We start from the raw sequence: 16,503 nt of genomic DNA, 5'->3' as shown, positions 1-16,503 counted from the left end.
ACAAAATATTATTTTGATTTCCACAGCGTTGCCTTGCATAGATCTAATCCACCTGAATATAGCAAAAAAGAAAAAAAAAAAGGGGGGGGGGGGGAAATGTGTCTGGTTTTACTAATTTTTTGTTTCTGTAGGCAAAAACCTCACTGAAGTCCAGTGCTAACCTTTTTAAGTACAGCCTGGTTTATGTATGTCAAATTCTGTAATCTGTTCCCAGTTCTGAATGTTGCAGAACAGGCCTGTTATACATTTGATGATACTGGGTGCTAATGCTATGCCCTTTCTGTGAGGATATTCATGGCAATTTGGCTGTATAAGTTATTATGCAGTTTGTAAGTAGTTACATTTACTCTAGAAAAAATTAAGTTATTCTCTATCCAGCATCAAGTTACGTCTTTTATCTTCTATTAAAAATGCTTTTGTTGTTAATACAAGGAAAACTTCTCTGAGAATATTTGTCATTGGTTTCAGTGAGAAATCTACTGTATAAATGTACCTTTATACACGTTTTCTAAAATGCAGTCTCTTTCTTTGCTGTATCTCAGATTTAGGATTATGAAATATGACTTCCTCAAGATCAGTACCAGTCTCTGCAGACTCAATTAACAGAGCTTAACTGTGACAAACACAGTAAGCTCCTGCAAACTAAGCAGCAGTCTTTTTCACATGCTGATCCTAGCTTGGGGAACGAAAGAAAAAGTGCTGCTGTAATTTATGCCAGTGAGGCACAAAGATGGATTAAAGCCATACTTGCTCCCCTCCTCCCATCCAGACTTGAGCCAAGGTTCCTCCACTAGTCTGGAAAAACTGGCTCTATATTAGGTCTCTCCTGCTAAGGCCATTGATTTACTCAACTACATTTTTAAAAGGTTGAAAAAATACTTACTTGATTGTTAGAGAGGATAAATGAATGCCAGAGGTCTGTATTAGAAACACATTGGAAAGAGAGATTTCTGTCTGGCAAAAAATAAGTGTTTGTTTGGGTTTAGTATTGCCCCTAATATTCAAAGGAAGAAAGAAAAGAAAAAAAGGAAAAAGAAGAAGAAAAAGAAAAAGAAAAAGGAAAAAGAAAAAAAAGATAAAAAGAAAAAATAAAAGGGAAAAAAAAGCAAAAGGAAAAAGAAAAAGAGAAAGAAAAAAAAAACTTTCACTGTAAAACTTTTTTTTTCCTCTATCTCTCCACCCCTATACTGCTAGAATGTCGTCCTTGATATGTAAACGCTGCTAGTTCACTGCTTCAGTCTGTAAATTTTTATTACTCAATTGTTCTTCTGAAGTTGTATATTTAGTGCTTCTAACTGTTCATGCCTGAGAAACTCAGAGTTTTGGGAAGGGTTTTTGTTTGTTTACTCTTCATTAATCCTTCCATGTCTGTTTATTTGAACTAAGCATCTAGGCCTGGAATCAACTACTGTTTGACTAAAATTCAGAGATAATCCATTATTTGCTCAAGGGATAACTAGTACTACATTTATTGTCTGGAAATCTTACATTTTATTTATTGCCAGCTAACCTAGTGCAGAATGAAGAAATAATCTTCTAAATCTTTACTAGTCTACCTTAAGCTTCCTACATATTTACACACCTTTTCAAGTGCCCCCCATCATCTCATTCAGTTATATGTTTAAGCAGGAAGGATTTGGACATATACTCAGAATGGGAAGATGCAGGGAGAAAAGCAAAGGGAGGGTGGCCAGAGAGTGCTGAATTTTATGAAAATTTGAATATTTTTGTGCTAGAAATGCTCTCTTCTCCTTCCCCTCACACCACCTTTGTGCTCTGGTGATAAAATACTGCCTGACTGTGTTAACCTGGGGAGGCATCTGCTGACTAAAAAGTATCACGTAATGTATAAGGCATTGCCAGAGACAGGAGCTAGCTTGGATGGATCATTGGTCCATTCTCTTAATGGCAGTTCTCATGTCCTTATAGTAAATATTGTGTAAAGTTTTTCTGCACCAGTACATTGTCTGGAACATCTGGGATTTGCAGTACAGTCTTCTATGCCAATCTGCTCTTTTAGGAGCAATTGTCTATTTAAGGCACCCATATTTCTTTCATCAAATTATCTAACGTTTTTGGGAAGGGGACAAAGATGCAAATAAGCTCTATACCAATTGTGACCCAACAGATGCTATATAAAAATAAGATAACTTAATTTTTATAGAAGACAAATTACTACTTAAAATCATAAGCCATCATGGTTTTACAAATTCTAATTCTGATATTATGAGAACTAATGACATATCCCCCTATTGCTTTGATTATCTTTTGAACTGGATGAGCTTGTCACTTCACCTTTCTCTTTGGAGGTTATTGCAACTAAATCTTTTGTCAGGAGAAAAAAAATTGCTTAGTACTACCTTGAGCAATGGAAGGATATTCTATTACATCAGTCTGCACCAAGAATGCTTTGTTCTTAGATTTGCAAAACATTGGGTATCTTTGGCCTTTTTTTTAACCTGGATATCTTATATTTACTATTAGTTTCTTATTATTTTTTCAGTGATTATTTTGGAGTAAAATTGAGTGTATGGCATTCAAATAGAGTCTCTTTAAAAAGTATTATATTGAAATATCTGCTGATATTTCTGTCTGTTCTGATAATCTTATGCTTTAGGCCTTCACTAAGAAAAAATAGAAATAACTCATCCTTTGGCCTATGGAGGACACACACTGGCTGTTTAATCTGAAGAGATTAAACCAATTTCTACATCCTCTAGTATTTGTAATACAGTTTCAAAGGTCTCGTCAAAGCTGACAGCCGTGTACTTTGTCTGGCTTCCTACAATATTTTAAAGCATACTTCTATCCGTTTCGCTTGCTTAGAATTGTACTGATTTTTTTGTCTGTGCAAGAGCACCAGTAATGTGTTACCTCTGTTGTGAACATCAAAATGCTGAAAAACTGTATGTTAATAGTACTGCATTCATCTGAAAGCCAGAAAATACTGTTTTCAGATCTTGCAGAAGTGAAATCACCTGCAGGAGAGTGCTTGGAGGTGGGGGTATTTATGACAATAGTGAAATCTTAAGTAGCAGCTAAAAATCGGTGCTGTATACCATATTTACTAATATGGAATGAAACAATATTATTTTGATGTACAATTAAATAATTAACTTGTAAAATTTACTGTATTATGGCAAAAAATCTGCATTTATAGCAATTTTCTCAATATTCTACTAAGCACATTTTCATAACAGAAACATGTGTGGAATAAGTAATGATTTGAATTCTGGTGGACTTGAATAGCAAATCTTCTCTTTTAAAATAGAAAGCCAATAAATTGGAAAACAAAAAGCTTTATGAAGACAAAATTGAAGAGATAACTGGTCTGGTTATTAGGAATAGAGATGGGCAGAGAGGAACAAAGGAATGTGGAATGGTGGAAACAAGCACTGAAACAAGAAAGAGTGAAATATCCTAGTGGTAACATCACAGCAGCAACCTGTGACCAGAGATTATTACTAGAAGGCATTATAAGCTTTGTTAAAATTAAACCATGTTTGAGGCTCAGTATCAGTGTGTGGTACTGGTTGGAATACACAGTGCTCCAGAAGAGTACAGGGTTTTCATAGGTGATTTTGCAGAGCTCCAATACTGTGAATGAGACAAAATACACTTGTTCCCTGTACACGTCCTTTTTGTGATAGCAGTAGCTGTATAAAACAGAACTAAAGTGCAGAATCCAGACTCTGTTCCAGTAATTATTCTATCAGCCCTCATTCCTGTAGGAATCAGGACCTACTTCAATTCTTGGGGAAAAAATACTTTTTCTTTTCATGATCTGTGAGAAAGCAAGAAACTTGAATTACAAGACTCCTTTGCATGAAAAGAGGGATGATGCTTTCATTATCTCTTACATAAAATTAAAAAGAGAGCACTTTATGATGGTTTCTTAAATGTGTCCTCTGTCTTGCTACATTGTGTTTACAAAATTATTTGTAAAGCTTTTGGACAGTGTTAGGCAAGGAGTGGTGATACCTGCCTGAGCCAAGAGGCTTGTTTTGGTTGTAGCATCTCAGTTCTGGGAAAAGGTGGAAACAAGATTTGATGCTCCTAAGGTATTTCCTCCTTTAAAATTCCCATTGTTTATCGTTTTGACAATGTTTTTGTCTTGTTCTCTTGCTGCAATTCAAAATTTTTGTTTTGAAATTTCCATTTAAATTTCCATTTTATTAACATTTTGCTCAACATCTCTTTCTCTGTGTTTCTCATTCCTACATTTTTTCAGTCTTTATCTTCCTCAGTTTATTTTTCTTTTTCACCTCTCAACTGTGCCAACTGTTTCCCCTTTCTGTGCCACCTGCTACTCTGCTGCAAGTTAAAAGAGTGCCAGTGAGCTCATTCTTCCAGAACAGACTATTTTAATTTTTTCTTGGGAGAAAAGATCTTGTTTGCTTTGATCTGCAGGTTCGTTCACATGTTTTCTCATTTGTTCACGTGAGCTCCATTTCTATGCAATGTATGGGTAATCTGAGGGTGATGGGAAGAAAGCTTTACAATGTTTCCTACTCCTTTAGTTTAACACACATGCATTTACAGTATTTGAAGGAAGATGTTAGTTGCAAATGGAATATAATTTAAGGAAAGTAGTAGTAAATGTATGGTGCATTATCAATAATTGAGAATAGTAGCTTGTTACTTGCAAGCTGTACTCAGTGCAGCTGAATGCAGTAAAGAATGGCAGCATTAGTAGTTATGGTACATATTGGTCTCTTTTGTCTGAACAGCCTGTAGACAGCCTGTACAAAAAGCAGCACTGAATTTGTTGACATGCATGCTTACTCCTGCTTCATTCATTTTAATCATCCTGATTGAGAGAAGCAATAATGTTCATAAAATGTAGCAATAACGTGCAAAGTTCTGATATTGTATATTTTATAGCAGTGGAATTAGTTGCTGGATTCTTTTAACCTGCATTTAGAAGCATTGCATAATTTTTGCCAGTGTTCTGAGCATCAGTGTAGATGTACTGTTAAATTGTGCACTTTCTTAACATACAGTTCTGCATCTGGAAAGCAAAAAGCTCTTGCATGGTGCTTCCTGACTGCAGAAAGAAGGATGTATCACCAGCTGCCATGTTTTATTCAGGCACCTCTAATGCATCCTGGTTGAAACTGCTTAAGCAATCACTGCCTCTCTGCCAAAAGCTACTAGGCTCACAACAACTTTTCTCCACACCTGTTGGTGACTTACTGCAAAGCTCAGCCATTTAATAATGCTTACATAGGTGTGTGTAAGGTAATGTCCCAGGCTCTCCACTGAAGTGGCAGCAGCACCAGAGGGCATGCTGTGTAAGAACAGCTGAATAGGCAGCAGGTGAGCTGGTAACAGCCAACAGCTATGTTAGTTTGATAATCAGGTGTGGAATTAAGCAGTGCAGCTTTGCACATCATCCAGTTACTGTAGAAATCACCAATGGACACAGTGTATCATTAGTGCAGATGCATAGTGCTTCCTTACTCATATTGAGATTCAAAATTATTCAGTTCACTAACTTCAATTTCTCCTAAAAGGCAGTTCTGGAAGGTCAGAGCTGTTGTGATACCAGGCTTCTGTTTATGCTACACTTAAGGTGACTACTGCTTATTAACAGCTGTTAAATGGTTCAGCTCCAGTGCATGTCTCACACATCTCAAAATCAGAGGGATTACTGTACATCTTACCTTTTCTTACAAGTAGCACCTCACTAGGGATGTTCAAAAGAACATAATCTGCCTCTCAAATAACTGGTTGAGTCTGCCTGGAAAGCACTGTGTGGGTTCTTTCTTTGATGCACAGCTGGCAAATATGGTGTAGCCTGTGCTAGGCTGCTGGACACAGAGCTTAATTGTATTGTAGTAGCTCCTGGTGGCTTCTTGGCTTCCTAGGTTTCTTTTTTAGATTCAGTTGCAGCCAACAGTCTCACACTTGTTACCTCCTAGACAGTGATAAAACTGATCACCAAGGTAATGTATTAGTTGCCACAGCTCAAGGAAGGACTTAGAGGAACTACTCTGGTAGTAACAATGAAGGAGCAGGCTTGTTTGCTGACTTGCAAAAGTCAGATCTAAGAATATCACCAGGCCAGGAGTGTATCCTCAAGCCTTAGAAATCCCATGCTGTCTCTGATACTGTCTTAAATGCAGATATTTCAGTTTAATGTTTCAAAATGTTTCATTTTTGGAATACATAAGACATACATGTACTGAATGTCCTTTAGTAACATTAAAGGAAAGAAATGCAGTACAGCCGAGCAGCTGCAGCCCCATCACATGGCATAGGACAACAGAACTGTAGGGTGCATTCGTCTGACCAGAGGTCAGGGCAAACCAAAACCCAGAATCCACAGAATTGCTCTTTGTTGGCCTCCTTTACCTCCCAAGGGAAGATAAAAGGGGTATATGGAAGAGAGATTTAATATTGGAAATTAAAACTGGAACAAATTTACTGGAACACAGGCACATGGGATGCAGAAATAGTATATACAAAATTATACAAAACCCAGTCTAGATGAGCACTGATATAAGTGTCCAAGTGTCCCTTTGGGCAGGGCCAAATCAGGAAAGGTGTCCACAGCTCTTCCCAGTACCCAATGGATTCAGATCCTGCAGGGCATGTGGTGAGGTGATAACAAAGCAGGAGTCTCGTTTCATGACCTCAGAGAAGCAGCAAGGAAGAAGGGAGCAGGAAGGGGGCAGACTTGGTGGCCTCCAGGCATTTACAGACTATGGCAGGAAATGGGAAGAAACATTGTCCCCTCTCTATTCTGCCCTCTTGGGTGCCTCTAATACCCTCTTTCTCTTAAGTCTGCATATTGGTACCATAAAATTAGCCTGGCACCATCAAACTTAACACTGGAGTAAAAATCAACTCTCTTCAGCAATGAATCCATGCTAAGATAGCTGGTTCTAATTAGTAGCACCATCTTCAGAGGTTAAGAAAATTTATTTTTTAAGTCTTTTAAAGAAAGGCAACAGTTCGCATACATAGATGCTTGAAACCAAGCACCATCAATTTGGGCAAGCTATTTTATAAAAACTAGTTTTGAGCAAATAAAAAAACACACTGAAAAACTTTTTTTTTTCTTTTTGAATTTTGCATAGGGAACTGAAAATGTTTCATCCTTGAAATTTTGAAGAATAAAGTATGTTTTAAAAGTCTATATCTCACTCGCTTAAAATGAGCTGTCAACAAGCAGTGATAAGTGCAAGCTGGTCAGTTCCCAGAGAGCAGAGATGAAGAGTTAAGTTAGAGCTATAAGCACAGTGACTGTGGAAGCAGGACTGGGCAGCCAGCTCCCCACTGAACCAAGCAGCATGCAGAGGGGAACCAAACAAGGAAAAGTCTCAGTGTGACCTGTATTGATGGAATTGCAGTTCTAACTCCACACTTGGAAAATTATACAAGTACAAACTTTTGGTGAAGGAGCTTGAGTACAAGTTATGACTTGTAAATTCAAATATAGAAATAATGAATACATACTTGCCATGTTCCTTAAAAAAACACCCAACTATTTAAATTTTTTGAAAAATAGCATTAAGTATGATTTACCATTTATATAGATGTAAAACAGGTCTACCTGTGAACAGGTCTACCTGTGAATATTTGCAACTTGCAAAAAATAAGTTTTAAGTACACATCAAAGAAGATTTTTTTTCAGATCTCCACCACAGTCTGTGGGTTTTTTGCTTTACCTATGAGATGCTGCATCTGACAGTGATTCTGGGAATATCAGAAAGTTTTTTTAATATTGGCTTATTTTTAATTACAACTGGGAGCACCTCAGTGGAAAGTTATGAATAGGAGTCAGAAACTATGACTTCTTTCAGCTCCTGGAGTGAAGTAAACATTGCTTAGTCTGGATGTACTGCATCTAATTTGCAAACTACCTGGGACACAGTGTGGCCTGACCCAGGAATTAGAGATGCATTTATTTTTAATTCCTATTACTTGTATCCTGGAAGTGTGCTGTGGAAAATCTGAGCCGATGAAGTGGCTAAGTATGAGAACACTTTAACATGCGATCCTATAATACACTCCAAAACCACTCACCAAGGGATGACTCCATATCTTTTGCCTATATTTTAAATCAGACTGTGATAGTGTGGTTTGGTATGTTTTCTTAAAAAAACAGTCAAATGCTCATCTTTATAAGTTGAGAAGCATATGACAAATGTGGAAGGCATGTAAACTAAAATAAATTACTTCAGTCCTTCCAGTGTGAGACAATGCTTTTATAATTAAACTACAAATACTCAATCATGAGTCATTCTGATGGTACATTATGTTGTTGTGAATTGTCAATGTGACTGAAAAAACTAAGCTTTTGTGTTAGTAGAGTGTATAGAGCTATAAACTACTGAAAGTTTATACACTGCACTGCAGTTCTCTCAAGTGTTTCCATAGAATAGGGTAGTATGCAAGGATGCAGACTATGCTGTGCAGTAAGAACTTATGAAACCTGCATGTCAAGAATCTGTTATGACAAAAAGTCTCAATTTTTACGATTTTTCTAAAGCATTCAAACAGATCCCATATAGTCTATAGCTTTGAATTTTGTCTGGTTTCTTCAACAGCTCTATATTGTAATCTACAGTAACTGATCTGATTCTCCCTCCCTTCCTTTCTTTGTGGATGTGCATTAGAGCTCTTTGAAAAGCCTGTTTAATCAGAACCTCTTCTGTGTTGCAAGAGACTGATAAAGTAGTATTCCATTAGCCACAAAACTTTCATTCCAGTACTGACTTGTTTTTATTCTGTCATGGTAGACAAAGACATCTAATGCTACAAAGATTGTGCTTAGATTCACTTCTATATAATTCTTACCATTTTAAGCTGTTCCATCAGAGTCAAAGATGTTTTTGCAATTGATCAACACAAAATCCAAAAGTAAGTGGGGTTTTTTCCTAGGCATGTTTGTTTGCACAGAAAAATCTTTTAATTTGAGTTTGCGGGTTTTGGGTTTTTTTAGTTGAACCCAGTAACTTTGTACTCATTTTCTTGCTTCATAAATAGCAGCTTTACAGCAACTGTATAGTCAAGTCTTGCTGGCTTGTCAGTAAAGATGAATAGGTTTATAATTAGTCAACTTGTAAGCATCTTTGGTTTGGTTTTTGCTTTTCCTCTGACTCTCTTTTCTGTAAGTACAATAAGTAATTTGTCTTTTTGTTTAAGATTTTCTTTGTCCATGCTAAAACTCGTAGTGTTCCTGCAGTTTCTGTATTAATCCCCTCCAGAGTGACACCTGCTAAAAAGGCCATAGCTCCAGGCTTTTCTGCCACTGACTACAGTAACAAGCTACCTTTGACTCTAGGTTATCACAGAATGGTTTAGGTTGGCAGGGATTTTTAAAGGTCAGTTAGTCCAGCTGCCCTGCAGTGAGCAGGGACATGTTCAGTTAGGTCTGATTGCTCAAAGGCCCATCCAACCTGAATGTTTTCAGGGATGGGGCTTCTACCACCTGTTTGGGAAACCTGTGCCAGTGTTTCACCAATCTGTCCCCATCTTTATTATGAGTTCCCTTTACATATTGGAAGGCTGCAATCAGGTCTGCCTTGAGCCTTCTCTTTTTCCAGGCTGAACAACTCCAACTCTCTCAGCCTTTCCTAATAGTGGAGGTGCTCCAGCCCTCTGAACATTTTTGTGTCCCTCCTCTGGACCTGCTCCAACAGGTCCAGGTCTTTCCTGTACTGAGGACTCCATAACTGTACACAGTACTCCATGTGGGGTCTCACCAGAGTAGAGCAGAGGGAGATAATCAACTCCTTCCATCTGTTGGGGATACTATTTTTGGTGCAGCACAGGATATAGTTGGCATTCTGGGCTGTGAGTGAACATTGCTTGCTCAGGTTGAGTTTTTCATTTGACAGTACTCCCAAGTCCTTCTCCATAAGGCTGCTTTTGATCCCTTCATCCCCAGCCTGTATTGATACCAGGAGCTGCTCCTACCTATGTGCACTTTGCACTTGGCCTTCTTGAACCTTGTAAAGTTAAGATGGGCCCACTTCTCAAGCTTGTAGTAGTGGTTTGCTGAAATCTAATGGGCAAGAAAATACTAACCAACAATAGAAAAAACATTGTATTGAGCAAAGCATTAGGTTAGTCTTATATTCAAAGAATTTAAAATCATGGTCTGAACCAGGGTAAGGTGAAGCAGGTGTAAGATGAAGCATTCCCTTTTTGTACCTACTTCAAAAGTTTTCCATTCAAGTTTTTCCTTTCCTTTGTAAAACTCCCAACAGTGAAAGGATGTCCTGAGTGACTAATAAGTAAGCTTGATAAACCCTCCCAGTTCCTGGGAAAATTACTGAGTACATATGGGAAGATAAGTTAAATAGGAAAAGACAAGAAAAGAGAGTACAATAGATGAAACAAAGTCCAGCAACAAAACTTCGATCTCTGACAAAAATAGGCCACAGTGCTAAAATCTTGCCATATCATAATTGCAATCATAACTGTTCCTTCACTGAATTTAAGACTCATGTTTATATTTTTGTAGGATGTCACATGTACTCCAGTTTGAAGACAGAAGCAGGAAGGTGAAAGATGCAAGCATGCAGGATGAAGACACCTTTGAGATCTATGATCCACGTAATCCTGTAACTAAGAGGAGAAGAGAAGAAAGCAAGAAGATAATGAGAGAAAAAAAGGAAAGGAGATAAAAAGAACACAAAGCTAGCCAGAGCTGCCTTGAAAAGTGACTGCAGTAACGCATTGGTCCTTTTGTTGGTCCTTCTGTTCCTAAAAATATCACTGGACAAGAAAAGGAATCTGTCAAGAACTTGTTGTGAAGTTTTGAAGCAGAGCAATCATTTGTTTCTTGAGTTGTGCAGTCAAGTGTTCTCAGTACATTCATCCCACCTCTCATAAGGTTTTTAGAATTATATATTTAATAAAGCAGCTGATAACTTTTGTCTGTAGTTTAATTACAAGTCACTGTCATTTAATGAACACACAGTAGTCAAAAGTTTTCAACATAATGAATGCAAATTTGTCTGAAGAGTGGGTGAAAAGACAGAAACCTCATCTGCAGCTTTGAAGATTGTCTAAAAGTATATTTATTTTTTTTTAATAGTTTTTGAGGAGGCATATGGACATTACATGAATAAACTCTATGTGCCTAAGCTACTATAATACAGAATTAAGATGATACACTTGCGAAACTCTTGAGAGTGGTCCCAGCTTTCTTTAAACAAACTAAGCTTAATTTGAGAATTTTGCTGTTTTGTTGTTCTTTTGAAATTGATATTCTAAGTTCCCAGGTTGGGAAGCTGGGATAACTCACCATTTTGGGAGTGTTATTTCACTATCTGTACCACATGAATAAAAAGAGAATCTAATTGTGCTGTAGTTGTTGGTTAAGCTGGTTCAATACCAAAAGCATCCCTCTGGTAGAATTTTCATTGTAACATAGCTGGTAGTGAGGGTTGGTTTGTTAATTAGTCTGGTACAGAAATAAAAAAATACGATCAGTCTCACTTAAAAGCATGGACCTATTTTTAACAATTATTTTATCATCAAATATGAACAGCTCAAGATTCCAGTGTATACTTTCCACAGATTTTTCCCCCTTGTGTGCTAATACTTCTACAGAAAAATGGGAATTTTCAGTCCTCCTTCCTTAGAGCATTTCTGATGCCGCAGAAGCACAGGCTTCCCATATGATCAATAGCTATAGAAGAGTAAGCAGAAGTGAGCAAGGTCATTAAAAAGTGTGACCAGAGGAGTATTTCACTGATGTTGTTTTTAGAACAAGTTAGTTAAGGTATGGTGTCCTTATCAAGCTGCCAGTGCCAAATTTCTTGATAGGGTCTGAGGTGTGAGATACATAAACCTGCTCTGGGGGGGGGGGGGAGGGCGTAATATGGTCCAAATGTCAGAGGTTAGATTAATGCAGACTATTGCTTCAATCCACAGTGCAACCTTTGAAATAAGAAGAAAACTTGGAAGTGTGAGGTGAGAGATCCTGTATAAAGCTGTCATTATCCTCCTCTTATGCTGAGTGAGTTATACTGTACCATGGTGTAAAGAAGTTAAGAGGGGTTGCATTCTTAAACATGACTATTCACAAGCCAGAGAGTCAAAGTTTTTAGATCAGTAAGTCACTCTCTGTTGGGCTGCTATTAACAAAACGAAGAACAGCTAATGTCACATGCTTTTACCTCTATTCACTGCTTTGTTTGCTGAGAACATTTTAAAACTGTTGTGACAGGAAATTAGCATATCAGAGCCTAGTTCTCATGGGGACAGGAGGGAGGAATAGAAAGTGTGTTTGTCCATGTTGGCAGCAGTGGTGGTCAGCATGGGGAAACTGAAGGCTAGATTCTAGAAAGAAAGTTGAGCATCCATGACAGGATACATAGAAAAATGTTCTAATTACATTATTTTTTCCTGTAAGTTGAAGTGGGATGCATGAGTAAATGAATGGGGAAGTTGACTAACAACACTCTTGGCAGAATCTTTTCACCAGCTACCTGCAGCAGCTTTGTGTATGTTCTACTAGATTATTCCCATTTTTAAGTACTGTATAAGTACAGGGGGGAAAGCTTAATTTGCAGTTTAGGGCTCTGCTCAGTAGGAGGAGGTCTGAAAGGCTGTACCTTGCATACACAGGGCTGATAACATCACAAGAACAAGAGAGTAACTATGCTGACATTTTCTTGATAAGTGAAGTGTGTATTGAAAGTGAGTAAACATTTTTTCCAGAGATAATATATCTTAAGCAATTAATGCTACAGTTGAAACCAGATGTGTTGCCTCTTTAAGCTAATGCTAAGTACAACATTGTTCTGCTTTCTGCTAGAAAAGCATAAAGGGCTGGAAGGATGCTTACGCTTGAGCAGCATTTTCTAATGAATAATAAATTCTGATGATTATCACTCCTGGTGTAATCAACATTTACTGTATTTATCCCAGGTTCCCAACAGTAGGTTGGCATGTGCTTTACACTAAGGCTGGCTCTCTGGATACAAAAGGGAGTGGGATGTGATTTCAGTTTTTTGGTTTTCTTTAATTAAATTGCATACCAATGTCCTTGGCTGGTTGCATTTGTACCAGGTTGCTCTTTACCAAAGCCATATATAAGGCTAAGAGTATTTTGATTAAAATCCTTCAATTTTCTGTGGATTTTCTGTGAATGGAAAATCCACTTCAACTTGAGGATAGCTGAAGTCCCAGGCCCTGGATGCTTTGTGGAGAAATTTGACTACTTTTGTCTGAAATTAGTCCTATGCCACAGAGTCTTGCCACAGACCCTGGTACAGACAGAACTCACCATGATGGAATATCAATGAGAAACACTGCGAATAAATTATTCAACATTTTTGTTTATCAATTCTATGTAATAAAAATATTTTATAATACTTATTTGTGAGAAGCAGAGCCTCTAAAGAGTTTTTAATAATTACAAATTTTTATTATAAGTGGTTCTATTCTGCAGAGCTGATGCCTTGCAGTCTTTCACAGCATTTACTGAATAAGCTTTTCTCAGAGTTCTCAGTTCAGCTGTATTAATGTCAATTAATATATCTTTAAAAAAGTAAAGTATCTGCCTTTATTCCTTCCCCAGGCAGAGAACAAAACTATGTTTGTAGCAAGGAAACAACACCTATGCAGTAGAGTTACCTCTGTTTTTAAGGAAGACCATTTTAATAGGCGTTCCTGTTCTTATTTCATAGAATCTTCAGGGTTGGAAGGGACCTAGTAGGGACATCTAGTTCCAACTCCCCCTGCCATGGGCAGGGACACCTCCCACTAGATCAGGTTGCTCAGAGCCCTGTCCAGCCTGGCCTTAAAAACTTCCAGGGATGTGGCTTCTACCACCTTTACTCAATCCAGTGAGAATCTTTTTTTCTAGTAGTAAGGATTGATGTACATCTCATTATGAGAACATTAGCAATCTGTTACTAGCAGACATGATCTTAGCTAACCAACCAAGAGTCACTTAGAAATGGGCTAAGATGTCTAAATTTTGTCATTTTATTAATTTAATTTTTATTTTTCTATTTAATTTTAGACATTCATTTAATTAAGGCAAAAGAAGTTCTGCATTTCATTTAGGAGACATCTGGAGCAAAGTTATTAAAAGCTGATGTCAGAAGCATACTCTCAAGTAACTCTCCTTAAGCCAAACAACAAAGATTATGAATCTTGAAGAAACAGGCTGAAATTATAGCAGTTCTTTGAAACAGTTAAATATGACACGTCATAGCTAGCTCACATACCACCAGTAACAATGGCTTGTGTTTCCCATACTTGATACTGGAGCAGAAACATCTTTTAACTCTAAACCTATCTCTTGCACCCCCTGATGTTGTTAGTTACATAAAATGTTGAATGCTACAAGACTGAAATATTTTGTATAGGCTATGAAATACATGTACTCAGAGTTAAAAATTTATTTTTCAATATTGAAAGGAAGGGAGAAATGCAATGGCAGGAGGTGTTTCCCTCTCCATGAAGCAGAAGTCTTGTGCTAGGTTAATGGCTGAAAACAGAAGGAACAATTGGGTTTGAGTCTGTAGAAATAATCTCTTCTATGATAGTGAAATTTTTCACTAAATACATTTTCTTCTGTCTTTCTATTAAGCAGCTCCCATGTGCCACCTCACCTATCCAGGTAAAAATCTATGTAGCTGTAACATATCTGGGTACTTACGTCTCTGCACTACTAAAACCAAACCAGTGTTTTGACACTTACTTAAGTTTTCCTTCCTAAAAGATGCTAATCTTTTGCATGGATAACACAGCTTGAAGGTGCACACCACAATGCTGGTATGTAAATAATTTCTGTGAAAAGGTCACTGTTTAAAATCGTGGAGAATGCTTCCTGCTTTTGTACTCATTTCAGTAAGCTAAAAACTATGTAAGTCCAAACTTATGACTGAATTTTGAATTAGAGCACAAAGGTCAGGGCTACCTATATTTTGTGGCAGCTAAATTCAACCTCAGTACTGCCAATGCAGTGGGCTAGTGCCAATGAAGAGCCCATGAGAGACAGAGTCCTTCCGGTCATGCTTGCCTTCCAGGTAATGGGGTATTTCATTAGAGGGGATTTAACTTTGCTAAGTGAAAATGTAGGCGAAAACACAAAAAAATTCTGTTGGTAAAGTTGCCTTTTTTTTTTTCTTTTCTTTTCTTTTTTCTTTTTTTTTCTTCTTTTTTTTTTTCAGGACCAGCAAGTAGATAAGGTCCTTCTAGGCCACATCTGGTAATAGTAATATCCTCAAGAACAGCTTTAAGGCTTGCCTCATGAATCCTGTCAGTGATGCCAACAGCTAGTACAATGTGCCCTTTCTGCTTTGGAGCCAAAAAACCCCTGAGGTACTACTGAAGCTGGTTTGTTTCTGCCAAACAGCCACTGTGCCTAGGCTGCTAGGGTGTAGTCTGCAATGCCACATTATGTAGATTTCCCTCAGCTGCTGGATTGCAGCATGAGCAGGTTTGGGAAGATGTTGTTTCTATACTATCCTAGCCCTGCAGAAGGTTATCTGAACTGACTAAAGTAGATGCACATCAGTGTTTTCTGGTTTTGTCTAGAGGACTTCACGGGAGACACAGTTGCTTTGGCAGCATGCTAACAAGCCTCAGACAGAATGCATAGCTCCAGACTCTGCCTCATTCTGGCAGAGACCTGTATCTGTTGTTAGGAAAATTATGACAGACTTGGGCCATTAGAAGATGAGGGGACTACTACATATGTCTTCTCAGTAAAAGATGTTGATATGTGCTTTCATCTTTCTCTGTAACAAAACATGAGCTGATCATACAGTGGCAACATTTACAAGGTTACTGCTGAAATATACACAGCACAGAAGGTGTAAATTGAAAAGTGAGACCACATCTTGTTATGTTTCTTATCCTGGTGTGGAGTGTTAAGATGAACCAGGAATATCTCCAGATGTCACCAATTAAACACAAGAGACTGAGCACATTATGTAGCCAAAACATATATTGGAAAAAGAAGACACTGAAGTTCCTTGTCGAACTGAAGTTTTCCTGTTGATCAACTCTAATCCCATTTTTTTTAATTTAAATGATCATCCTTTGATGATACACTCCTGCCCTGCCAATGCCAGAAACTCACTGTATCCCAGGCTAGTGCCATAAAGTATCCTTCAGCCACCTGGGTCAGTCATGCCACATTGCAGTGCATGTCCTTGCAGTACAGAAATCTTGTACCCAAGGTGAAGCTCCCTGATCAATAACCATGATCACAAATTCTGCGAGGCACCCAGGGTAGGTGGGACCCAGCCCGCCAGTGGCCAACAGCCTGTGCACTTCACCTGCTGTCACACAGGATTACTTTCTGAATTCATTATCTTTTTCACAGTCCTGTGAAACAAATATTTGTTTGTTGTTTTTCTTTACAACCCTTTCACATGGCACAAATTTCATTCGTAAGACATGGGTTGGAGAAGTATGTACAAAAAGTGCTATTTAAAAAAAGCACAAGAACCCTATCTGAACAGCTCTAGATTTCTATACATGAAAGGAGACTACAAAAAAGACAGCACATTTCCA

General features: G+C 37.8%; 1 protein-coding gene across 1 annotated transcript in view; it reads left to right on the top strand.

The window, feature by feature from the left end:
* The window catches only part of CWC27 (CWC27 spliceosome associated cyclophilin), a 103,072-nt gene extending 92,178 nt beyond the window's left edge, over positions 1-10,894 (top strand). The window contains exon 14 of the mRNA XM_030467266.1: positions 10,481-10,894. Within this exon, the coding sequence (XP_030323126.1) occupies positions 10,481-10,643 (163 nt within the window). The 3' untranslated portion in view covers positions 10,644-10,894. The remainder of the gene's footprint in view (positions 1-10,480) is intronic.
* The last annotated feature ends 5,609 nt before the right edge of the window (positions 10,895-16,503 follow it).

The sequence above is a fragment of the Calypte anna genome, chromosome Z (assembly GCF_003957555.1).
Source record: "Calypte anna isolate BGI_N300 chromosome Z, bCalAnn1_v1.p, whole genome shotgun sequence".
Lineage (NCBI taxonomy): Eukaryota > Metazoa > Chordata > Aves > Apodiformes > Trochilidae > Calypte > Calypte anna.
Note: the sequence above shows the minus strand (reverse complement) of the source record. Positions and strands in the feature narration are given on the sequence as shown.